The sequence below is a fragment of the Erythrolamprus reginae genome, chromosome 2 (assembly GCF_031021105.1).
Source record: "Erythrolamprus reginae isolate rEryReg1 chromosome 2, rEryReg1.hap1, whole genome shotgun sequence".
Taxonomy (NCBI): domain Eukaryota; kingdom Metazoa; phylum Chordata; class Lepidosauria; order Squamata; family Dipsadidae; genus Erythrolamprus; species Erythrolamprus reginae.
The window spans coordinates 181,271,993-181,297,696 of NC_091951.1; the positions used below are offsets into that span (position 1 = coordinate 181,271,993).

The 25,704-nt window shown below is 43.0% G+C and overlaps 1 protein-coding gene across 2 annotated transcripts in view; it reads left to right on the forward strand.

Annotated features, from left to right (window-relative positions):
- The window catches only part of ADCY6 (adenylate cyclase 6), an 83,060-nt gene that overhangs the window by 26,247 nt on the left and 31,109 nt on the right, over nt 1-25,704 (forward strand). For both annotated transcript variants that reach the window (XM_070740650.1, XM_070740651.1), the window contains exons 4-10: nt 7,628-7,777; nt 9,460-9,581; nt 9,814-9,925; nt 11,518-11,645; nt 18,468-18,626; nt 20,852-20,993; nt 21,230-21,358. In XM_070740650.1, the coding sequence (XP_070596751.1) occupies nt 7,628-7,777; nt 9,460-9,581; nt 9,814-9,925; nt 11,518-11,645; nt 18,468-18,626; nt 20,852-20,993; nt 21,230-21,358 (942 nt within the window). The remainder of the gene's footprint in view (nt 1-7,627; nt 7,778-9,459; nt 9,582-9,813; nt 9,926-11,517; nt 11,646-18,467; nt 18,627-20,851; nt 20,994-21,229; nt 21,359-25,704) is intronic.

The following is a 25,704-nucleotide window of genomic DNA, read 5'->3' on the forward strand; positions in this document are numbered from 1 at the left end:
AAGAAACTTACTAAGAGCAAGTTAATAAAATGAACTCCTGCAAAGACTTAGGGCTTGGAAAACATTCTTCACAGAGAGAAACAATGAAATAGCCTGCAAGGTAAGAGCTGGGAAAATTGTTAGGAGCTATTTAGGGCTGGGGTGGGGGAAGCTATATTCAGAGTATAAGACGCACCCTAATTATCAGCCTCTTTTAGGGGGGGGAAAGGTACATCTTATACACCGAAAAATACGGTAGTTTCATACATTGTTCAGAGCTAGTATTGCTTAGCCATAACTGATTGGATTTATATATTATGCTAATTGTGGTCTCCAAACTTCACAGACTGAATTCACTCAATATGCTAAGCCAAAACCAGACAAACTCTTATCATTATAGAATCATAGAATGGAAAAGTTGAATGTATTACCTAGTCCAGGGGTAGGCAAAGTTGGCTCATCTATGACTTGTGGACTTCAATCCCCAAAATTCCTAAGCCAATCATACTTTCGATACCATCGACCATGGTATCCTTCTGCGCCAGCTGGTGGGGTTGGGAGTGGGAGGCACTGTTCTTCAGTGGTTCTCCTCCTACCTCTCCGGTCGGTCGCAGTTGGTATTGGTGGGGTCAGAGGTCGACCCCTAGGCTTCTCCCTTGTGGGGTGCCTGAGGGGTCGGTCCTCTCCCCCCTGCTATTTAATATCTACATGAAACCGCTGGGCGAGATCATCCAAGGGCATAGGGTGAGGTATCATCAGTACGCGGATGATACCTAGTTGTACATCTCCACCCCATGTCCAGTCAGCAAAGCAGTGGATGGGATGTGCCAGTGCCTGGAGGCTGTTAGGGTCTGTTTGGGTGTCAACAGACTCAAACTCAACCCTGATAAGACGGAGTGGCTGTGGGTTTTGCCTCCCAAGGACAATTCTATCTGTCCGTCCATAACTCTGGGGGGGGGGGAAATTACTGACCCCCTCAGAGAAGGTCCGCAACTCGGGCGTCCTTATTGATCCACAGCTCATATTAGAGAAACATCTTTCAGCTGTGGCGAGGGGGGCGTTTGCCCAGGTTCGCCTGGTGCACCAGTTGCGGCCCTATTTAGACCGGGAGTCACTGCTCACAGTCACTCATGCCCTCATCACCTCGAGGCTCAACTACTGTAACGCTCTCTACATGGGGCAACCTTTGAAGAGTGTTCGGGAACTTCAGATCGTGCAGAATGCAGTCTGCACTGGTTGCCGATCAGTTTCCAGTCACAATTCAAAGTGTTGGTTATGACTTATAAAGCCCTTCATGGCATTGTACCAGAATACCTCTGGGACCGCCTTCTGCCGCACAAATCCCAGTGACCAGTTAGGTCCCACAGAGTTGGCCTTCTCCGGGTCCCATCAACTAAACAATGTCATTTGGCGGGATCCAGGGGAAGAGCCTTCTCTGTGGCGGCCCCGACCCTCTGGAACCAGCTCCCCCCAGAGATCAGAATTGCCCCCACCCTCCTTGCCTTTCGTAAACTTCTTAAAACCCACCTTTGCCGTCAGGCATGAGGGACTTGAGATATCCCCTCCCCCCAGGTCTATACAATTTATGTATGGTATGTTTGTATGTTAAGTTTAAGTTTAAGTTTAATCAGATTTGTATGCCGCCCCTCTCCGCAGACTCGGGGCGGCTCACAGCAACAGCAATACAAGACAAATCCAATATTAAATTAATTTTAAGAACACCACAAGTTAAAAACCAATCATACACACTAGCATACCATACACAAATTTTATAAGCCTAGGGGGAAGGAACATGTCAATTCCCCCATGCCTGACGACAGAGGTGGGTTTTAAGGAGCTTACGAAAGGCTAGGAGGGTGGGGGCAACTCTGATATCTGGGGGGAGTTGATTCCAAAGGGTCGGGGCCGCCACAGAGAAGGCTCTTCCCCTGGGTCCCGCCAAACGACATTGTTTAGTTGACGGGACCCGGAGAAGGCCAACTCTGTGGGACCTAACTGGTCGCTGGGATTCGTGCGGCAGAAGGCGGTCCCGGAGATATTCTGGTCCGGTGCCATGAAGGGCTTTATAGGTCATAACCAACACTTTGAATTGTGACCGGAAACTGATCGGCAACCAATGCAGACTGCGGAGTGTTGGTGTGACATGGGCAAATTTAGGAAAGCCCATGATAGCTCTCGCAGCTGCATTCTGCACGATCTGAAGTTTCCGAACACTTTTCAAAGGTAGCCCCATGTAGAGAGCGTTACAGTAGTCGAGCCTTGAGGTGATGAGGGCATGAGTGACTGTGAGCAGTGACTCCCGGTCCAAATAGGGCCGCAACTGGTGCACCAGACGAACCTGGGCAAACGCCCCCCTCGCCACAGCTGAAAGATGTTTCTCTAATGTGAGCTGTGGATCGAGGAGGACGCCCAAGTTGCGGACCCTCTCTGAGGGGGTTAGTGACTCCCCCCCCAGGGTGATGGATGGACAGATGGAATTGTCCTTGGGAGGCAAAACCCACAGCCACTCCGTCTTATCCGGGTTGAGTTTGAGTCTGTTGACACCCATCCAGACCCCAACAGCCTCCAAGCACCGGCACATCACTTCCACTGCTTCGCCGACTGGACAAGGGGTGGAGATGTAAAGCTGGGTATCATCTGCATACTGATGATACCTCACCCCATGCCCTTGGATGATCTCACCCAGCGGTTTCATGTAGATATTAAATAGTAGGGGGGAGAGGACCGACCCCTGAGGCACCCCACAAGGGAGTAACCTAGAGGTCGACCTCTGACCCCCCACTAACACCGACTGCGACCGGCCAGAGAGGTAGGAAGAGAACCACTGAAGGACAGTGCCTCCCACTCCCAACCCCTCCAGCCGGTGCAGAAGGATACCATGGTCGATGGTATCGAAAGCCGCTGAGAGGTCAAGAAGCACCAGGACAGAGGATAAACCCCTGTCCCGGGCCCGACAGAGATCATCCATCAGCGCGACCAAAGCAGTTTCCGTGCTGTAGCCGGGCCTGAATCCTGACTGCTGAGGACCTAGATAATCGGCTTCTTCCAAGGACCACTGGAGCTGGAGCGCCACCACCTTCTCAACAACCTTCCCCATAAAGGGAAGGTTGGAGACTGGTCGATAGTTGTTGAGAATGGCTGGGTCCAGGGAAGGCTTCTTGAGGAGGGGGCGCACAAGTGCCTCCTTGTAGGGATCCGGGAAGGACCCCCTCCCCAAAGAAGCGTTGACAATCTCCTGGACCCAGCTCCGTGTCACCTCCCTGCTGGCCGAAACCAGCCAGGAGGGACACGGATCCAGTAAATAGGTGGCGGAACTCACAGCTCCAATGGCCTTGTCCACTGTATGTTTTGCTTTTTAATAAGGGGTTTTTAGTTACTTAAATATTAGATTTGTTATACATTGTTTTATTATTGTTGTGAGCCGCCCCGAGTCTGCAGAGAGGGGCGGCATACAAATCAAATTAAATCAAATCAATCAATCAAACTAGCTCAGGGATTCTGGGAGTTGAAGTCCACATGTCATAGAAGAGCCAACTTTGCCTACCCCTGACCTAGTCCAATGCAATGCCCAGAGCAGGAATCTATTAACTATACTATCTCCAACCCAGTGTGGGTATGATGGATTATGGTTTATTTTGTTGTGTAAGCTCAGTTAATGACTTCAAACAGTAATGGTGTGTGTAGGTTGTCTTACACTGTTCTGTCAAATTACAAATCCAGATGTCAGGTTGTAACTGCTGAAATTACAGTTAGCTAAATCTTTGTTTCTGAACACTGTAGCAGTGGTTTTAGCAAGCACTTAGCTGGTAATTCTGGACTAGTTATTACACTCTGTAGCTGAATATGTCTGTGTTAATTACTGCGGAGAGATGTTTTCATTTTGGAATATAAATAGGGCTGTTCTGTTAAGAGAACTGATTTTTTTTTTTTTTAGGCCTGCGGAGTCTGTTTTCTTTCATTTAACCAAGCGCAAGTACCCTTTTAACTAGATTTCTTAACTTGCTTTGGAAATGTTTTATGGAACTTTGTGAATGTTTTTGTGCTGGAAGCACTGTGACTTCTGGACGGCAGCCCCTCTGCCTACATGGTGGCTCTGTGTGAAAGGATTGTAAACAGGCCCGGAAGAGGCTGTTGTGCTGTCGCTCGTGATATTTTTACTCTATCTCGGTGACTGCAGAACATCAAGGCAAGAAACAGTGGCGACATTCTGGTGCCCAGTAGGAATTAATGCCAGAGGAAACTGTTAAAACTCGCAAAGCATTTCACTTTCAAGACAGCATTCAGTGCCAGTAATCTTGGCCTCCATTCAGCCCCATCAGTTTCCCTCCCAGGCATGAACTCTGGTTATTGTATGGGGAAACCTTAAGCTGACCTCTGTTGAAAAATGGACTTTTGGCTTCTTTGGCTACTCTGCCTTCCTAGTAACTTACTGCTTGTCAACGATTCAAAACTCCGTTGTTGTTTTTGCTTTCCAGAGCTTACAATAAACTGGCAGGGCAGGGCACAATTATTATAATATTTCAGTAAGGCGAAGCAGACACACCGCAGAATTATAATGGTATGACTTCTGCCTGGTTGATTTGAACAGACCCCCTGCGGTTATTAGGTTGATTTTCTACCTCACTTGACCTCATTATCAATAATAACAACAACAACAACAACAACAACAACAACAACAACAACAACAACAACTGGTGGGACCATAAGCCCGAAAAAGTGGTCGAAAATGAGCAAGCAAAACTACTGTGGGACTTCCGACTTCAGACTGACCGAATTCTGAAGCATAACACCCCAGATATTGTGATCGTGGAGAAAAAGAAAGTATGAATCATCGACATCGCAATCCCAGGAGACAGCAGAATTGAGGAGAAGCAGCTAGAGAAATTAGTGAAATACGAAGATCTAAAAATCGAGCTGCAACGACTCTGGCATAAGCCAGTGAAAGTGGTCCCAGTAGTACTTGGCACGCTGGGCGCAGTGCCAAAGGATCTCAGTGGACATTTGAAAACCATCGGAATTGACAAAATCTCCATCTGTCAATTGCAAAAGGCCACTTTACTGGGATAGGCAAACATAATTCGCCGCTACATCACGCAGTCCTAAGTGCTTGGGAAGCGCCCGACTGGTGATGAAATACGAAATCCAACATAGTGAAATCGTTTGCTGTGCTGTACTGACATAATAATAATAATAATAATAATAATAATAATAATAATAATAATAATAATAATAAAAACAACAAAACAACAATAACAACAAAACAACAACAACAATAATAATAATTATTATTATTATTATTATTTTATTTATTTATTTATTTATTTATTGGATTTGTATGCCGCTCCTCTCCAGAGACTCGGGGCGGCTAACAGCGACAATAAAACAGTGTACAATAGTAATTTGGTATTGATGATTAAAAATCATTATTATTATTTATTAGATTTGTATGCCGCCCCTCTCAGAGGACTTGGAGCAGCTGGCAACAAACAATACATAGTATACAAATCCAATATTAAAAACAATAGCTGCCTTACCTGCTCACAAAGCCTGCTAGTAATCTGCCTTTCTTCCATCATGGGGCTTGCGTGCAGCATTCATGTGTAGACTCCCGTTTGGTCATGCCAAAACTCAGACTGGGAGTCTGTGCCCCGGCCTGAGAGCAGGGGTGGGTTCCACTTACCTCCGCCACCAGTTCGCATCACAACATTCCACACGTATCCTCCTGTGAATTTGTTTCTGCACATGCTCAGAAGGTGGTTTCAGCCTGAAACACAACTGAGGAGTTGCTCAGCTGTGCTTCGAGTGAAGAAATAAAGGTTGGTATTAATCCAGGGGCAGGCGGGAAGGCTTTTTTCAAAGCAGAGAACTAGGAGAAGCCATCCAAACACACACAAAAAAAATCAACAAAAATTCTGGGGAAAAAAAGATGGTAGTGCATGCAGACTGGGACAGAAAGAACCAGATCTGTGATGTCATCTTCACATTACTAGCAGGTCGCTACTGGTTCGGGCGATCTGGTCCAAACCAGCAGGAACCCACCCCTGCCTGAGAGGATATGTTGCTTTGGGACAATAAGCTTATTGCCTAAATTGTTTTATTCCCTTCAAGTCTCTTTTTCTTGTTATGGAGTGTGTTATCTGCGCAAGGACAATGTGTGCAAGTTAGAAAATGCTGTTAAATTAATTGAATTATCATTTAAGGGATGAGCAAGTGACCCCTTGGATGTTACTTACACAGGTGCACTGTTGCTACATCACTCTGGCCTGGCAGATGAGGCTCGAAGGCAGGGAGTGGATGCCTTTAGAGCAGTGGTTCTCAACCTTTCTAATGCCGTGACCCCTTAATACAGTTTCTCATGTTGTGGTGACCCCCAATCATAAGTCTAGCACCAATTCTTCCAACAGAGCTTTAAGCTGATTGGCAGGAAGGTCAGAGGGACACCCCCACTGTAAACGCCTGATTGGTCAGATTGTAAAAATATGTCCCAAGGCGCCAGAATAGAAGCTTTAGTTCCTAACACCATGGGGAAATTGTCTTTGCCCATGGTCTTAGGCAGGAATCTGTGAAATGGTCATTTGACCCTCCAAAGGGGTCCCCAGGTTGAGAACCACTCTAAGTATATGTGAACATGTAAACATATACAGTAGGTAGCTATGTGCATTATTAGTGCATCTAAACACCAGCATTGTTTATTCTAATTGGCAATAATCTTCTTGGGTTTTTGAAAAGGAACGAGTCTTGCATATTATTAGCTGGGCACTAGGGTAGGGACCTCTGGAAATGAAAGGCATGCCTTATTATTATTATTATTATTATTATTATTATTATTATTATTATTTATTAGATTTGTATGCTGCCCATCTCCGAAGACTCGGGGTGGCTCACAACAACAATAAAAAACAGTATAGACAATGGAACAAATCTAATAATAAGAATTATATAAAAAACCCCAACTGTTAAAAAACCATATAACACATACAATACCAAACATAGAATATAAGAGAGCCTAGGGGAGATGTCTTAGTTCCCCCATACCTGGTGATATAGGTGGGTCTTGAGTAACTTGCGAAAGACAAGGAGGGTGGGGGCTGTTCTAATCTCCGGGGGAGTTGGTTCCAGAGGGCCGAGGCCGCCACAGAGAAGGCTCTTCCCCTGGGGCCCGCCAATTGACATTATTTGGTCGACGGGACACGGAGAAGGCCAACTCTGTGGGACCTTATCGGCTGCTGGGATTCGTGCGGTAGAAGGCGGTTCCAGAGGTATTCTGGTCCAATGGGGATCCTTCCCCACAGAAACACACTTGCCTCCCTAGGAAGGCTATTGTACATGTCACTTCCCATCCTCTCTCCCTAAAAACGTTGGGATCTTCCTGACACCCACTCTCCCCAGCAGAATCTTTGGTATCTTGGGCATCAACAGAGGGGCAGGGAGAGCAGTACAAAACCCCGATTGTGTTCTGGGAGGCCTTCCCTGCACAAAGCTTTTAATTCATTCTTTAGGCTGGGGTGTGAGGGAGGATGACTCTTTCCGAAGACAGTGGGAACGTGGAAGCCAAGCTAGAACGACTTTGGGGGGGGGGGAGTGTATCATAAAATACTTGGTTTTTCCTCTTATGCCCAGTTTATATGGGTCTTTCCCTTGCTTGCAGCTCGTTGCAAATGCTTTGATCTTCCTCTGCACCAACGTCATCGGTATCTGCACCCACTATCCAGCTGAAGTGTCACAGCGCCAGGCCTTCCGGGAAACACGTGGCTACATCCAGGCTCGACTGCACTTACAACGTGAAAACCGTCAGCAGGTGGGGAGCTAATCAGAGTTGGGCGGAATGGGGAGTTAGAGTTTGGAAAGCACAGCATGCACTGTATGTTGAGTTCCTGCATGTTTTGGTTAATATTGAGATGATTTTGTTGCCCGGGGATGGGATGCCTCAACTCCGAGACTCTTTAACGGGCCCTGAATATCCGCAGGGATCCCCAACCTTCCCAATACCTGCTTAAAACCGGGCTGCGTGAGTGATGGCCACGCGTGCTTGCATATGAAACTCCACTTGTGCAAGGGGTAGGCCCTTGCGCTTGCATGCAAAACCCCATCTGTGAAAGTGTGGAGGGCACTGACGCGCAAAGGCCCATTGGAGCTTTGTATGCGAGCATCCTCCACTAGCGCAAATGGAACTTTGCGCGCAAGCACAAGCTGCTTCCATTCCAGCGCCCTCCGCTCACATGTGAATCTCCATTTGCAAAAATGCGCACGCATGCACACCGCTGCCATCAATGGAGCTTTGAGTGCGTGTGTGCACCTGCTACTCACAAGCCTCCTGCGCCCTCCTCCAAGGTGAGTGGCCAAGGTGGAAAGGTTGGGGACTGCTGCTTTATAGAATTCAATAGAGTCTTTCTCATATTTATACTGCATCCATTCTTTGAATTCAAGGTCATGAAAAATTTCTGGGTTGTTGTTGTTGTTTTAAATATACAAAGTACCTTCTCAGATGGAACTTTTCTTCCATCCTCTCCATTATTTTTGTTCGAATTAAGTGAGGAAGGGTCCTACTCAGATTTTGATCTTATAACTTTTGCTTGCTTTTTAGAAAGGCATCAATGTACCATTCAGTATTGTGCTTTTTTAAAATCAAGAGAATCCTCTTCCTAGAAACATGTGTAGGCAGATCAGTTTACTTTAATGTTTTTCTTGACCGTTAGAGGCTGCAAACTATTTATTATATCCTCAGAGTCTTTCTCCTGCAAACGCACATTGGTAGATGGCAAACTAGGTGACATTTACATCTTGTACTATAATTTAAGCTCTTTGGACTTGTCTGCTTTGTATTTAAAGTTGGACATGGGCATGTGTGCTGAACAACTTCCTATATTGTAGGCTTGTAAATTAATTGCATTGGCTTCCTGAGACCAATGACACTAATTGTTTTGGAGTTTATTTCATCATTCCCCTATGCACTAAATTTCAGGATCTTTAATTCTGGAAAGAATGCATAAAAGCCAAATTTATCCTTCTCTCTGTCTGTGATCCACAGATCCAGTTTAACTGTGCCAGTACATTTTTTTCTAGAGAGATTCCGTGAAAGAGAATACTTTATTGCAGTTATTTAACACTAACACTGGTCTCTTCCAGGGAACCTCATGACTTTATTAGCTAGGCAGAAGGATATAAAGCTTTATACACACACTTGAGCATTAACTTTAACACAGATTCCCTTTTCTCCTGTGTGGTAATAAATTGCCATCTTGGGCCTTCTCCCTTTCTGCTATGTTTCAGCCTGTCTGCCAGTCAAATGATTATGAGGTGCTAACAGATATCATGGCAACTCAACTCTGCAATGCCTTGCAGGCCCCAAAAAAGTATGAAATAAAACAGCGTTGGTACTGGGGTGGGTTGTACGTTCTGATCTTGGTCTTTGATTTATTCCAGCAAAATTATTGCTGTAATGAAGACCATAATGGACCTTTCTTTCTGGGCCCCTGACAGGAACGGCTTTTGCTCTCGGTGCTGCCCCAACATGTTGCCATGGAAATGAAGGAGGACATCAACACCAAGAAGGAAGACATGATGTTCCACAAGATCTATATCCAGAAGCATGACAACGTCAGGTAATAAATATGCTTTGGATATAGGTGTCTGTGACTTTGAGTGACAGGGCAAACGGTTAACACACATCATTCGGTTCGAAATTTGGAGATCATAGCATAATTTCTTGGCAGATGTGGGTCAGTGGGGTTGGAGATGTTGGCTGAATTGCCTCATGAATATATGTAAAAAGGAGCCAAATGGCTTTTGGCTGTTTCTGTTCTAATATATGTTTCTGCTTTTCTCCCCTTACAGCATTCTCTTTGCTGACATTGAAGGCTTCACCAGCTTGGCGTCCCAGTGCACAGCACAAGAACTGGTCATGACCCTGAATGAATTGTTTGCCCGTTTTGATAAGCTGGCTGCGGTAAGAGAGGAACAGGCTAGGCCGGAGATTTTCAAACTTGGCATCTTTAAGACTGATGGACTTCAACTCCCAGAATTCTCTAGCCAGTCCTCCAATCTTATAGTTGCCAGGTTTGGGGACCCTTGGGCTAGGCCAACAGAATAGATGATTTCCTGAACTTAGTGTTTTTAGATATATTGGGCAGTAATCCTTATAAAACTCAGTGAGCAAACACTATATTCAGGGAGCAAGGTCACCAGGTGACTGATCTCTGAGGAAAGGGGCATTGTGTTGATGGCTTTACCTTAGAAGTCAATACTAATTGTATATCTTCTTCTATGACCATCTCTGTCACAAAGTCCCCTTGGGTTTTCTTTGCCTTGCCAAGAACAGGTAGTCCTTGACTTAACGACCACAGTTGATCCAAAATTTCCAAAGCTAAGGAAAGCAGTTGTTAAGTGAGTTGGTGCCCATTTGTTAAGTGAATCCCTGCACTTGTTAATCAAATCTAACTTGCCTCATTGACTTTGCTTGTCGGAAGGTGGCTGGGAAGGTTGCAAAAAGGTGGATCATATGACCCTAGGGCAGTTCAACTGCCATAAATATGTGCCGGTTTCCAAATGCCCAAATTTTGATCATGTGATCATACAGATGCCGCAATGGTTATAAATGTGAAAAACAGCCATGTTATTTTTTTCCAGTGCCATTGTAATTTTGAACAGCCGCTAAATGAATGGTTGTAAATTGAGGTATACCTGTAACTTCTCATTCTTCCTAGGGTTGTTGGTCTGTGTGTCTTCTTTGTGCTACATTTTTCTGCCTTTGCTGTAGTATATGTACTGTATTTTTCAGAGTATAAGACGTATCTTTCCCCCCAAAAGAGAGTTAAAATCTGGGTGCATCTTATACATCGAATGTAGCCCTATCCAGCCTCTCAAATGGAGGTTTCAGGGATTGAAAAAAAACTTCTCTGAATTTTTTTTTTAAAAAAATAGGCTCTGAAATGGAGGTTTCAAACAGCCTGTGAAACCTCCATTTCAGAGACCTTTTTTCAGCCTCTGAAACCTCCATTTGAGAGGCTGGAATGGAGATTTCACAGGCTGAAAAAGCAAGGCACAGAGCTCACAACGAACAAACTTGTTGCTAAAGTTCAACTCTGGAAACAGCTGTTTGTGGGTATTCCAGAGGGCCCATTCACTCATCAATCAGCTTTTTTCTTATTTTCCTCTCCCAAAACTAAGTTGCCTCTTATACTCCAGTGCATCGTATAGTCTAAACATACAGTATCTCTTCTAAGCTTCCTTTGTACCTACCTTGAAAGCAGTACCAGTTCTGGGCCATAATGTTGATGTATAAACTTCATTAGAGTTTGAAGTTTCTTTCAAGTAACAGGAATCCCTCTCCTCCCCTCCATTATTGGGAACAAGTATTGGATAAAAACTTGCAATAAACTACAAATTCTCATATTACTTTTGAAATAACAGTTGTTAAGCTATCTAATGTGATTTATCTGTGTATGGCAAGCAGCATTAAACTCAGATGAGATGACTGGAGGGGATGCAGTTAGCATTGATGGCTTTTCTGAATCTCCCTCTTTTTTCTTTTTCTTTTAGGAAAACCATTGCCTTCGCATCAAGATCCTCGGGGATTGCTACTATTGCGTCTCAGGGTTGCCAGAGGCACGGGCTGATCATGCCCATTGCTGCGTGGAGATGGGTGTTGACATGATCGAGGCAATTTCGTGAGTGCGCGCGAGGGATACTTGCCTAGGGTTGGGAAAGGTGGACATAGTCATTGGTGAATTAATGATTTGCTGAGTTAACGTTTTCCAAGAATGGTAGCTGCATTAGCCTGCTGAAGCAAAATAGCAGAGAGCTTTGTGGTACCTTAGAGCAATGATTTTCAACCTTTTTTGAGCCGCGGCACATTTTTTCCATTTACAAAACCATGGGGCACATTGAGGGGGCGGGGGGCGGCTAAAAAAAGTTTGGACAAAAAATTTCTCTCTCTTACTCCCTTTCGCTCTATTTCTCTCTCCCTATTTCTCTCCCTCTTTTTTTCTCTCTCCATCCCTCTTTCTTTCTCTCTTCCTTCCTCTTTTTTGCTCTCTTTCTCTCTCCCTCCCTACTTCCCTCTATGTCTTTCTCTCTCCCACTTTCCCTCCCTCTTTCTTTCTCTCTCTTGCTTTCTTTCTCTCTTGTTCTCTTTCTCTCTCTTTCTTTCTCTTGCTTGCTTTCTCTCTTGTTTTCTTTCTCTCTCTTGCTTGCTTTCTCTCTCTCTTGCTCTTTCTTTCTTTCTCTCTCTTTCTTTCTCTCTCTCTTGTTTTCTTTCTCTCTCTGAGCTTCGCGGCACACCTGACCATGTCTCGCGGCACACTAGTGTGCCACGGCACACTGGTTGAAAAACACTGCCTTAGAGACTACTTAGTTTCTCTGAGCTAAAGATATAAAGGCTCTGGTGCCTCAAAACAAAGACTAGTGACTAGCCTCATATTTCTGGGAAAGATAGCAGTGTGCTGTATCTTTGCTGGCTGAGGAATTCTGGGAGTTGGAGTTCACAAGTTTTAAAGTTGCCAAGGTTGGAACCCTTACGCTATAGCAGTGTTTCCCAACCTTGGCAACTTGAAGATATTTGGACTTCAATTCCCAGAATTCCCCAGCCAGCGAGTGCTGGCTGGGGAATTCTGGGAGTTGAAGTCCAGATATCTTCAAGTTGCCAAGGTTGGGAAACACTGTGCTCTAGGACACATTCACCATACCGTTCCCACATAATGGGTATTCAGAGGAGCAGCTGGAGTTACTAAAGTGGCCATTGACAGCTTCATTCCACACTTCATCAGATGCCACGGAATATTATCTTTAGTTGACAGGTGGTTCTATACTCGCCTATAGTGCGAAAGGAATTAGAAGTGGGATCATATGGCATGTGTTTTATGAGGAAATTGGGTTAAGTTACTATCTATCAGAGTAACAAAAATCCCCACACTATTGCGGTATTGTAATTGTCACAGATCGCAGTGTTTTAAATCTGCTGCTGTCAGCTCCTCTTCATTGATACACAGGAAGTCCTCATTTAGGAACCACTCTCTCAGCGACTGTTCGAAGCCACAATGGTGCTGAACAAAAGAGGCAGTCCTTGATATTCCAGCCCTCACAGGATTTTATTTTATATTCTCATGATTGCTGTTAGCCGCCCCGAGTTTTCGGAGAGGGGCGGCATATAAATCCAATAAAACTTGAAACTTGAAACTCTGCAATCATGTAATTATGATCTATACATTTGGCAACCTGTTAACACTTAAGATGGCTTCAGTTTCCCACGGTCACATGATGACCATTTGCAACTTTCCCCTCCGCCTTCCCACAAACAAAGTCAATGGGGAAACAAGCAGGAAAGGTTACGAGTTTCTACGGTACGCTGCTTGGACCTTCCTCTACAGCAGCCACATTGGGCCCAATCGGGCCACACTTTGCGGGCCGCCAATGCACCATCTCCTCCTGGTAGCAGCCAGTGCTGCCATACTTGTGTCACACCTAATGAACTACTCACACATCCTTCCCCACCCAGCAGCAACCACCCCAGTCTCATCGTACTCTCACTTTGCCTTGTGCCGCACCTTATCTACCTGCTGTCCTGTTTCCAAGCTTCCTTGGCGCTCGCTTGACAATCCACTTAAAGACAGCAGCAGGAACTGCTGCTCCTAAGCAATGTGGTCACGAGATATTACACTTTCCAGTCAGATTGCTTAGCAATGAAAATTCCAGTCCCAGTTATCCTTGTTTAACTGAGGACTCCCTGAACATCAAATTATTCAAAGCACTCCTGCATTTGATGAATGGATTCTTGTCTTTGGGAGCTTAATGATATGACGTATTAGAGTTGCTGCAGCCTCTTTACTGTGGCTGCCGCTCGAGATGATGATGCAGTCAGCCCATAACAGTGAAAACTAGAGGCCAACTAGGCAGCAAGGCAGGGAGTGGGGCCAGGCCTCCCCCTCTCCTTGCTGGGACACATACATACAAATGCAAATTTGTTATCTTCAGAGACCTCAGAGGACAAGGCCGCTTGGCAGGACCCAGGGGAAGAGCCTTCCCTGTGGCGGCCCCGACCCTCTGGAACCAACTCCCCCCAGAGATTAGAATTGCCCCCACCCTCCTTGCCTTTCATAAGCTACTTAAAACCCACCTGTGCCGCCAGGCATGGGGGAATTGAGATACTCTTTCCCCCTAGGCCCTTACAATTTTATGCATGGTATGTCTGTATGTATGCTTGGTTTTTATAATAATGGGTTTTTAATTGTTTTTAGTATTGGATTATTATTGTATGCTATCTTGTTATTGCTGTTAGCCGCCCCGAGTCTTCGGAGAGGGGCGGCATACAAATCAAATCAAATCAAATCAAATCAAATCAAATCAAAGAAAGAAAGAAAGAAAGAAGAAAGGATCTTTGATCTCCTTCTAGTGATTTTAATTAAGATTGTTGCTCTCAGGCTACTACCAGCAGATGGGAAGAGTATTATTGAATCTCCTTCTGCTAACCGATAACTCCTCAGTGAGGAAAATGGGCTAGAAAGCTACCTGTGCACAGGAGTGTGAATGGGATGAGATCAGGAAAAAAAAATAACTTCCTCTTTTTAGTGAATTACCCCTTGTTGTTTTTTTCCAGACTTTTCCAACTCTGCTTAATCTTCACCAGTTTTGTTTGAAAGAAACCTGATTAACTCATGGCAGGGGGTAATTAATCTAACATTAAAATGAAAGCCTTTGGGTTTTTTTCTTTATAGCAAGAAAAAAAGATGGGACTTGGAAACCTGAGGTTGTCTTTGTGGATTATTTCTGTTATCATAAAACCCAACTTAGCCTACTTTTTAAATCAGCTTATCCTACATACAATATGCCAATCATAATTATCTTTCTTGTATCTAAATTTGACCTGCAACGTACAGTATGTGTTTCAAGAACCTACAGTAAAAAAAAAACCACTCAGGCTTTTCTTTCTCACAGGACCAGAAAATATCTTGCATAATGCAGAAAATCACATCCTTTCGTTTTCCTTCATTTCTATAGATTTCCCAAAACCTATTCCCTATTCCTTTACCTATGGATGCATTTTTAGTAACCTGCAGAGAGCCCCTGGACTCATATTTATTTTGAAATGGCTTTGGTAGTTTTGGCTATTCAACTGTGGGAAGAGCTAAAATTTGTCCAAAGAAAACCAAAATATTAAGTGACATCTCATTAAATCAAATGGGTTGCTTAACCATGATTAACTGGACAAATCACAATAGGTTGCATTGATACAACATAAGCAGCTGAAACCAAACACAACATTTAGGAAGCTTAAGAAGGTAACTGATCCAGCCGCTGAATCCTATACAGTATACCTTACAGAAATTTCTGCTTTCTTCCCACAGTTTTTATTATTGCTTTAATTGGTGGTAGGATAGGAAAAAATGCTGTCTCCCTATGAGTTACAAAAAGTCCTATTGAGAACATCTCTCTTCCTTATCCATTGTCCCTCCTCCAGCTGCTGAAGTTTTACTGAGCAATGTCTATGCTTTTTCAAAATTATCTTTATAAGCCACGTGGCCTAGAAGCTTCCTCTGTATAAAAATACAAAAACCAAGGTCTTTTCCGGATATGTTTTTTTTTTAGGTTTGTTGCCCCAGCAAATCCCTTATCAAGACTTGAACTTGCGTGGTGAAACTTGGAGAGGCACAACACTCCTGTTTTTGCCATGTTAGCTACTGTGTTCACCTGAAGGACGGGCGTAATAATGGGGAGGGGGCTGAAAGCCAAAGGGATCTCGGTAGACAGCAATAAGGCTGGAGTTCCCTTAAGCAACCAAGATTGGGATCTATAGGCATTAGGAGGCAAATGGATACACACTATTCAACACTTCTAGCATTGACTGGCAGTACTTTGCCCTAACATCTCAATTGACTGTGCTCCTACATAGACATTTGACTTCAACCGTGAATGTTTCGCTTGAACTCAGCCCTTGAAATTATAAACCGAAATGTACAACTTAGCATGAGGTGTGAACTTTGCCAGTTGCGTATATTCAGCAAACAGTGATAAAACCCAACACAGTTCTTAGTAAGTGGATGAGGCTAGCCAGTATGTTTGTGTGCAGTATAGATGGTCCTGAATTTACAGCAGTTCATTTAGTGGCCACTTGAAGATACAACGGCATTGAAAAAAAAGTGACATCACCATTTTTCACACTTAACGACCGTTGTGGCAGTCCTATAGTCTCATGATCAAAATTCACAGGCTTGGCAACTGGTTCCTCTTTATAACAGTTGCAATATCCCAGGGTTGCAACCTTCTGACAAGCAAAGTCGATGGGGGAGCCAGATTCACTTAAGAACTGTGTTTAACTAATTTAACAACTGCGGTGATTAACAAATGTGTCAAGATAGAATGTGGTCGTAAGTCAAGGACTACCTGTATTGCACATTTCAGATTTATAATAGCAAACGTTTAAAACCGTATTCGAGGAAAATTAGAAATAATAAAAATGCATGTAAAGTATTTACTTAATCTTTTAAGTATTAATTTAATACTTAAATTAATAAAAGGAAATTAATAAAAGGAAATTAGTAAAATTAATACAAACATTGTATGTAGGTTTGGTGTGTACCGTAGTTATTAACCTATTTTCCCTGTTCCTATAATTCTTCTCTCCCAATTTGTGGATCCTGTTTTCTTTCTTACTATTTACTAATCCTGTCTTTCATGAAGTAATTCCACGGTTTTGAAACTTGAACATACCGGATTTCCTCTATTTTGGAACAAACTTGGAAGTACTATAGTTTGAATCAGGGTCTACTTACCTAAGCTTGTATTAAGCAACAATTCTTTATAGTATATCTGCTGTAAAGACTATTTCAGGCTCTGTGAAATGCATTTTCCTATTAGATGCAGGCAGCCCAAGCATTTTTCTCACTACAGGGTCAATTCCAATCTCTTAATGTTCCGTATGAATTTGCAGATTTTCTGCTGCATCTGAATCATGTCTCTATGGCCACAGCGTTTTCCTAGCCAAGCAGCTAATTTAATTTCTAATCCCTCATATTTTATTTCTTTTTCTAAGAGGTCATTGAACATAGTCAATTGCCTTGTGGATAATTGTCAAGGTAATAGAATAGAAAGCACATCTGGGGTTTTTTTAAAAAAAAATGTCTGGCAAAATTCATGTCCAGAGGTCTTGCGGATTTCCAAACATGTTCTTCTGAAATATTATCTTTAGCTTTTGTATAGCCAATTGCATGATAGATTATCTTTAAAATTAACATTAACAACAGCAGCATAGAAATGAGCAAAATCTCCTCAGAGCAACCCCACTTTGTCCAAATATTCATCTGTAGGACTATGTGGTGACTTGGAAAAATAGTAGCTCCACTTTTGTGGCAAGCTATTATGCATACGATAACCACAATACTTAGTGCATTCTATTCTATTCTATTCTGAAATGAATGAAGAGAGAGATTGTGATCCCGCTATTTAGAGCACTGGTGAGACCACATTTGGAATACTGTGTTCAGTTCTGGAGACCTCACCTACAAAAAGATATTGAGAAAATTGAACGGGTCCAAAGACGGGCTACAAGAATGGTGGAAGGTCTTAAGCATAAAACGTATCAGGAAACACTGAATGAACTCAATCTGTATAGTCTGGAGGACAGAAGGGAAAAGGGGGACATGATCGAAACATTTAAATATGTCAAAGGGTTAAATAAGTTTCAGGAGGGAAGTGTTTTTAATAGGAAAGTCAACACAAGAACAAGGGGGCACAATCTGAGGTTAGTTGGGGGAAAGATCAAAAGCAACATGAGAAAATATTATTTTACTGAAAGAGTAGTAGATGCTTGGAACAAACTTCCAGCAGACGTGGTTGGTAAATCCACAGTAACTGAATTTAAACATGCCTGGATATATATCCATCCTAAGATAAAATACAAAAAATAGTATAAGGACAGACTAGATGGATCATGAGGTCTTTTTCTGCCGTCAGACTTCTATGTTTCTATGTTTCTGTTCTATTCTATTATCTCACACACACCCAGGGGGTAAGGAAGAGGGCGGGAGGGAGGGAGAAAACACAAATAAAACACATTGAACCAGACATTCGGTCATACCGCATAGGATATGGGGATATTGTTTTGTGTCATATTGATCGGTATATTTTGAATGTCCTTTCCTGCCCCACTATTCTAGATTGACTATCTTGTCCGGTCTGAGGCATTTTTTTTTCACAACAACCTTTTTTCTTAATCCTATTGAATTATGATTGTGGTTCTAGTTTGCATTTTTTAAAGTTCTGTGTTCCAACAACCGTTTTAAATTGCTTTCTCAGTTCCAGCAGCCGTTTTAGGGTGAAGATTTGTTGTTTTGTCCTTGCTAAAGTAGTACAGACATATTCGTTCACTTCTCCCTACCCAGAAGAAAGATTATTTCCCCTTTGTTGGAGTGATTCTTATCTAAGATATCTTTGTGCCCAGAATTTGTGTGCAAATAGAGAGACCTGCTCTGACATTCATTCCATCCTCTTACTCCTAGGCTGGTGCGGGAAGTGACAGGTGTCAACGTCAACATGCGTGTTGGGATCCACAGTGGTCGTGTGCACTGTGGAGTGCTGGGGTTGCGCAAGTGGCAATTTGATGTCTGGTCTAATGATGTCACCTTGGCCAATCACATGGAAGCTGGTGGCAAAGCAGGGTGAGTTGAGTCCTTCAGCTTTTGAGTGAAAGAACGGTGAATGCTAATAGAAGGTATCGTAGTTTTATTGAAACAGGAAATGGAGAATCTCTTCCTCTATGGCAGCGTTTCCCAACCTTGGCAACTTGAAGATATCTGGACTTCAACTCCCAGAAATCCCCAGCCAGCATTTGCTGGCTGGGGAATTCTGGGAGTTGAAGTCCAAATATCTTCAAGTTGCCAAGGTTGGGAAACACTGCTCTATGGGCCCATGTTCCTTTGAAGGAAATTGTTTTGGAAATGGGAAAGTCATGCTAGTATTGGGTGTGACCCCATTTTCCCCCTATTGTTTCTTTTTGTCTTGCCTCTTTATCTCTTAGATTTAAAATCAATCTGTTCCATTCCTGTGTTCAGTTCTGGAGACCTCACTTACAAAAAGATATTGACAAAATTGAACGGGTCCAAAGACGGGCTACAAGAATGGTGGAAGGTCTTAAGCATAAAACGTATCAGGAAAGACTTAATGAACTCAATCTGTATAGTCTGGAGGACATAAGGGAAAGGGGGGACATGATCGAAACATTTAAATATGTTAAAGGGCTAAATAAGGTTCAGGAGGGAAGTGTTTTTAATAGGAAAGTGAGCACAAGAACAAGGGGCCACAATCTGAGGTTAGTTGGGGGAAAGATCAGAAGCAACATGAGAAAATATTATTTTACTGAAAGAGTAGTAGATGCTTGGAACAAACTTCCAGCAGACGTGGTTAATTTAAACATGCCTGGTATAAACATATATCCATCCTAAGATAAAATACAGTAGAACCCCGACTTACGAGACTAATTGGTTCCGGAAGGAGGCTCGTAAGTCGGAACGCTCGTATGACGAAACATTGTTTCCCATAGGAAACAATGTAAAGTCAATTAATCCGTGCAACAACAACAAAAACCGCTGCCGCCGAACGCGGAAGTTAGCGTTCGGCTTCAGGAGACAGCTGCGAAGCGGCGCGCGTGTTTTAAAAGGTTGCAGCCGGCCTGGGGGGCTTTCCAGCACCCCCCGAGCCCCCCAGGCCGGCTGCAACCTTTTAAAACACGCGGGATACGAGCGCCAAGGAGCTGTCTCCTGAAGCCGAACGCGGAAGTTAGCGTTCGGCTTCAGGGGACAGCTCCTTGGCGCTCGTATCCCGAATGTGAGCTCGGGAGGCGAACAAAAATGTCGCTCCCCTCCCAGCTCTTATCTCGAGTAGCTCGTAAGTAGAGCTGCTCGTATGTCGAGGTTCCACTGTACAGGAAATAGTATAAGGGCAGACTAGATGGACCATGAGGTCTTTTTCTGCCGTCAGTCTTATATGTTTCTATGTTTCCTTGTCTGTTACCTAAACATGTGGAGTTAATCTCTCTGTTGGAGAAGAGTAGGTGGCAAAAAAACTTTAGCGTTTCATTGGGCTCCAGCCTCACACTGTTCCAAGCCTGGGACAACGCTAGGCCTTCACAGCCTTTCAGAAAGCCAGATTTCAGGGGGAAGGTGCTTCCCCAGGCCAGAGACCACTACCAATATGGTTCGCTATTTCAGTCCTATAAGAAAGGAAGGGACCTGGAGTGTGCCCACCCAGTCAGACGTTGTGGCATGAGCATATTGGAAGACACATTATTATAAGTGGAAAACTGGCCCACCACACACGTACTGATTTATGGCACTTGGGTATTTGGGACAGTTAAGCTAGACAGACAACTTGTTTGGCTGCTCCACAGGGATGTTAATATGGGAATATAAAAGCACAATCTTGTTATGTGACTGGGATCAAAATTCTCACGTGGAAATGCCTTACATTTTTCCATGTGACTTACTGATCCAAATGAAGTAATATATTCCAAATGAAGTAATACTGTATATTACCTCCACATCGGTTCTACTTCTAGTTCCTTATGAGCATTATTATACCATATTTCCATATGAGTTCAAATCTTCTTCAGCAAGATTTCTGACTTTCTACCATCTTCCACACAGTATTTTATCTGCATCCCTGCAGCTTACCTCTTATATAACTTATCCTTATTTTTATTGGTCAATCCTGCTCTTTTACTCAGAGCTGCTAAAGAAGGGCCATATTGCTTCTTTGTGGAGAGAGTAGCTTCTTCCACTCTTAAGTGAGACTATACAAAGTCTAATAACGGGGTGGGGTATCTCTGAGAGTGGGAGCAGTGGGTTCCAGCACTTGTCTTGGTTGAATGACAACATTTCTGTGATAGGAGGATCCACATTACCCAGGCAACTCTGCAGTACCTGAATGAGGACTATGAAGTAGAGCCAGGGCACGGGGGTGAGCGCAATGCTTACCTGAAGGAACATAACATTGAGACCTTCTTCATTGTGGGCTGCAGCCAGAAACGGGTAAGTCCTAGGAGTGGGGAGGAGGAACATGACTAAAATTTGCTGGGGGGACGACGACAGGAAGTGAGAACAGATCACCGTAATCCAGGAGACAAATGTTCTGGTCCCTGGAACTTAAATAACAGAGGCTATGGAACAAGACATTCTTACTCCAGGGAATAATGCCTTAAAACACCTGCTTCCATTTGTTGTTCTTTCTGTTTTGTACTTCCATATTCCTCACTTTCTGCCAATAGAAAGAAGAAAAAGCAATATTAGCCAAGCTGCAGCGAGCCCAGGCAAATTCCACCGAAGGACTGGTGTCCCGTTGGGTCCCGGAGCGCTCATTTCCACGGAATAAGGACTCTAAGGCGTTACGACAGATGGTAAGTCTTGGGTTTGTTCAAGATTGTACCTGGGAAAGGAGGTAGGATTGCACAACATATTATTGGATTCACCTTTGTTCTTTCATTCCTGGTGAAAAAAGCAGGGGTGTCAAATTGGATTACTTCACGGACCGGATCAGCATTGTAGTTCTCCTCTGCAAGCTGGCGAGGAGAGAGGACAGGGAGCAGAGGGTAGACAGGACGGATGCCTCCTGCAGCACTTTACTGGCCAAAACAGGGTGTGGGGGTTTGCACAAGGCCCCCGCAGAGCCCATTTTCAGCCTCCCTGGCCTCTGGCAGCACCTCGCCAGCCAAAAAACAGGCTGCGTGGAGGCCTTGGGAGTGTTCAAAGTCATGTTCCAAAAAATAGAAGGGTCAAGATAAAAATACATTTATATTTCTATTAACTGCCTTGAATGGAATGGAATGGAATGGAATAGAATAGAATAGAATAGAATAGAATTCTTTATTGGCCAAGTGTGACTGGACACATAAGGAATTTGTCTTTGGTGCGTATACTCTCACTGTACATAAAGGAAAATATACATTTGTCAAGAATCATGAGGTACAACACAATGATTGTCATAAGGTACAAATAAGCAATCAGAAAACAATAAATATTAATATAAAGTGTAAGGATACAAACAACAATTTGCAGTCATACTCATAAGTGGAAGGAGTTGAGTGATAGGGACAATGAGAAGATTAATGGTAATAGTAATGCATCCTTAGTGAATAGTTTAACAGTGGCGAGGAAATTATTTGTTTAGCTGAGTGATGGCGTTCGGGGGGAAAACTGTTCTTGTGTCTAGTTGAGGGTATGAGTTGAAGCAATTTATATCCAGGATGCGAGGGGTCAGTAAATATTTTCACAGCCCTCTTTTTGACTCGTGCAGTATACAGGTCCTCAATGGAAGGCAGGTTGGCAGCAATTGTTTTTTCTGCAATTCTGATTATCCTCTGAAGTCTGTGTCGGTCCCGTTGGGTTGCAGAATGGAACCAGACTGTCACAGAGGTGCAGACGACAGACTGCAAACTAAACTAAAATTAATTGCCTGTGAAATAAGTATATTTTAAAGATACTTCTCTGGGTAGTTCATCCAGGTAAATAATACAACTGTCTATGGAGATTCTCTATTGACTTTATTGGTCAGAAGGTCACAAAAGGAAGTCAAGTGACCTTGGGACCAGGGGTAAAATCCATCAGGTTCTAGAGAACCGGTAGCGGAAATTTTGATTAGTTTGGAGAACCCATAGTGGAAATTTTGAGTAGTTCAGAGAACTGGCAGCAGAAATTTTTAGTTTGGAGACCTGGCAGTGGAAATTTTGATTAGTTTGGAGAACCTGTAGTGGAAATTTTGAGTAATTCGGAGAACTGGTAGCTGAAATTTTGATTAGTTCAGAGAATCGGTAGCAGAAAATACCACCTCTAGCTGTCCCCAGAGTGGGGTGGGAAGGGAAATTTTGCAGTATCCTTCCCCTGCCATGCCCACCTACATAACTGGTAGGGGGGAAAAGTTGGATTTCACCACTGCTTGTCACACAGCAATGGTCATAATTATGAACCAGAGACCAAGTATCTGAATTTTGATCACACGATCACGGGGATTTTGCAACTGTCATAAGTGTGAAAAACGGTCATAAGTCACTTTTTTCGATGGCGGCGTAACTTTGAAAGGTCACTAAATGAACTGCTGTATGTCGAGGATTACCTGTACTACCCTTTGAATAGGTAGTATAGTGAAGTGTCCTGATGCTTACTAGGCAGCGAAGGAGAAGACTAAGAGAAAAAATATTGGCTTCACAATCTATAGACTCAAACCTGGAAGTTGTTTGCAGCCTAGAATGGTGCTTAAAGTACACGAATACCCTCTTGGGTAGAGAAAACTGGCCTTGGATGGCAAGCTGAAAGAGTGGGATGTGGGAAATGGTTTAAAATCATAACAATAAAACTACAGTAGTATAATATAGTAGGATAATTGTCAATAAAACTATACCTATAACATGTCAGAGCTCGAGTTTATATAGTCTCTGTGAAATAGACGGTTGTTGACCTGAGGGAAAAAAGTAACGTTCTCACCTTTATTGTACCATTTATTTGCTTGATACTCGGCAGTAGAATCGTCACTTCTGTGCCCTCACTTATAGCTATCTGCCCCAGTTGGAAGCTTTGGGGGAAATCTGCTTAACACCACTTCCCATAAATTGATGGCCTGAAGAGTGGACAATATGGAAAAGCTCTTCTGTCCCGTTCTCCATGCATTTCTAAGGAGTCTCTGATCCACCTCTTGTCTCCTGAAATACACTGCTCAAAAAAAATAAAGGGAAGACTTAAACAACAAAATATAACTCCAAATAAATCAAACATAGAAACATAGAAGACTGACGGCAGAAAAAGACCTCATGGTCCATCTAGTCTGCCCTGTGAAATCCAACTGTCCAGTTAGGAAGCAACACTGATTGACAATCAATTTCACATGCTGTTGTGCAAATGGAATAGTTGTGCAAATGAAATATTCAATGAGAATATTTCATTCATTCAGTTCTAGGATGTGTTGAGTGTTCCCTTTATTTTTTTTAGCAGTATATTTTGGAGGCTATTCATTCACTCATGGTGTTTTAAGAGAAGCTTTATCTCTAGCTTTTAAAAAAACTGTTCTGCTTATTTTTAAAGTTATTTATCGTAATTGATAAGTGCTTGAATATATTTAAGGTTATTTAAGAAGCTTACGATCAGATTTATGATCAGAATATTTAATATAAATATTCAAAACTAGGTTTCCACATTTCACTCAGTGCCTGGCTCCACATTTCATTCTGTTCTGCTATTGCTGGGGGAAGGGAATAGGAGGAGCGTGCGTTCCTCACCTTTTTGTTCTGCATGGCTTCTAAGAGGCTGTTGGGCAGTTACTGTAAGAACACAATATTGTAGCAGTCTGTTTGGACTCTTCTCAGGCTCTTAAATGAATGCTCCATCTTTGTAAGAAATCAGCCAGTCAAATCTTACACTGCCATTTGGCATAGTACTATTGTTCTTGGTGTGAGGAGCTCTTGAGATGTTTGGCAGCTGGGAGTGTTCCAAGTCTGATTCCTTTCTGAATGGGTTTGCTTTGGCCATTGAAAAGCGAAGGATTCTCCGAGACACAATTTCAAATGAAATTTTGGTTGTAAGTAGATGTCTCTCTAATAATGAGGAAAGCTTATTAAGCAAAACAAAATACTGGGCCTTTCATGCTTGAATTATTTGGAGCAATTTCGCTTAGGTCAGTGGTTCTCAACCTTTCTAATGCCGCGACCCCTTAATACAGTTCCTCATGTTGTGGTGACCCCCAACCATAAGTCTAACGCCAACTCTCCCAACAGAGCTTTAAGCTGATTGGCAGGAAGGTCAGAGAGACACCCCCACTGTAAATGCCTGATTGGTCGGATTGTAAAAATATGTTCCAAGGCACCGGAATAGAAGCTTTAGTTCTAACACCATGGGGAATTTTCCCATGGTCTCAGGCGAACTGTGAAACGGTTCGGAATGAATGAATGAATGAATGAATGAATGAATGAATGAATGAATGAATGAGTGAGTGAATGTCCAAATTTTGATCACATGACTTCAGGGACACTACAATTTACACTTCATTAGAAACATAGAAACATAGAAGATTGACAGTAGAAAAAGACCTCGTGGTCCATCACATCTGCCCTTATAGAATTTCCTGTATTTTATCTTAGGATGGATGGATGTTGATCCCAGGCATGTTTAAATTCAGTCACTGTGGATTTACCAACCACGTCTGCTGGAAGTTTGTTCCAAGCATCTGCCACTCTTTCAGTAAAATAATATTTTCTCATATTGCTTCTGATCTTTCCCCCAACTAACCTCAGATTGTGCCCCCATGTTCTTGTGTTCATTTTCCTATTAAAAACACTTCCCTCCTGAACCTTATTTAACCCTTTCACATATTTAAATGTTTCGATCATGTCCCCCATTAAGGGTGAAAAGCAGTCATAAGTCACTTTTTTAATGCTATTGTAACTTTAATGGTCACTAAATGAACTATTGTAAGTCGAGGACCATCTGTATACTGCCTTTTGCAGAATCTAGAGAATCCTAATTTTATTTCATTAGCTGAAATGGGGTGGGGGGTGGATTTGATAGCAGAGATATGAAATCTTATCACTTTATCTCTGTTGTTTCAATTAATTGCCAGACTCCTGTTGAATCTTGTTGTTCCTGCATTCAAAAATATTTTTTAAAAAAATTGATAAATCACAATAGATGCCGCTTCTTTCTCAGAGCCCTATTCCTTTTCTTAGAAAAGGAAAAGCCTAAATGAACAGAGTTTTTTTTT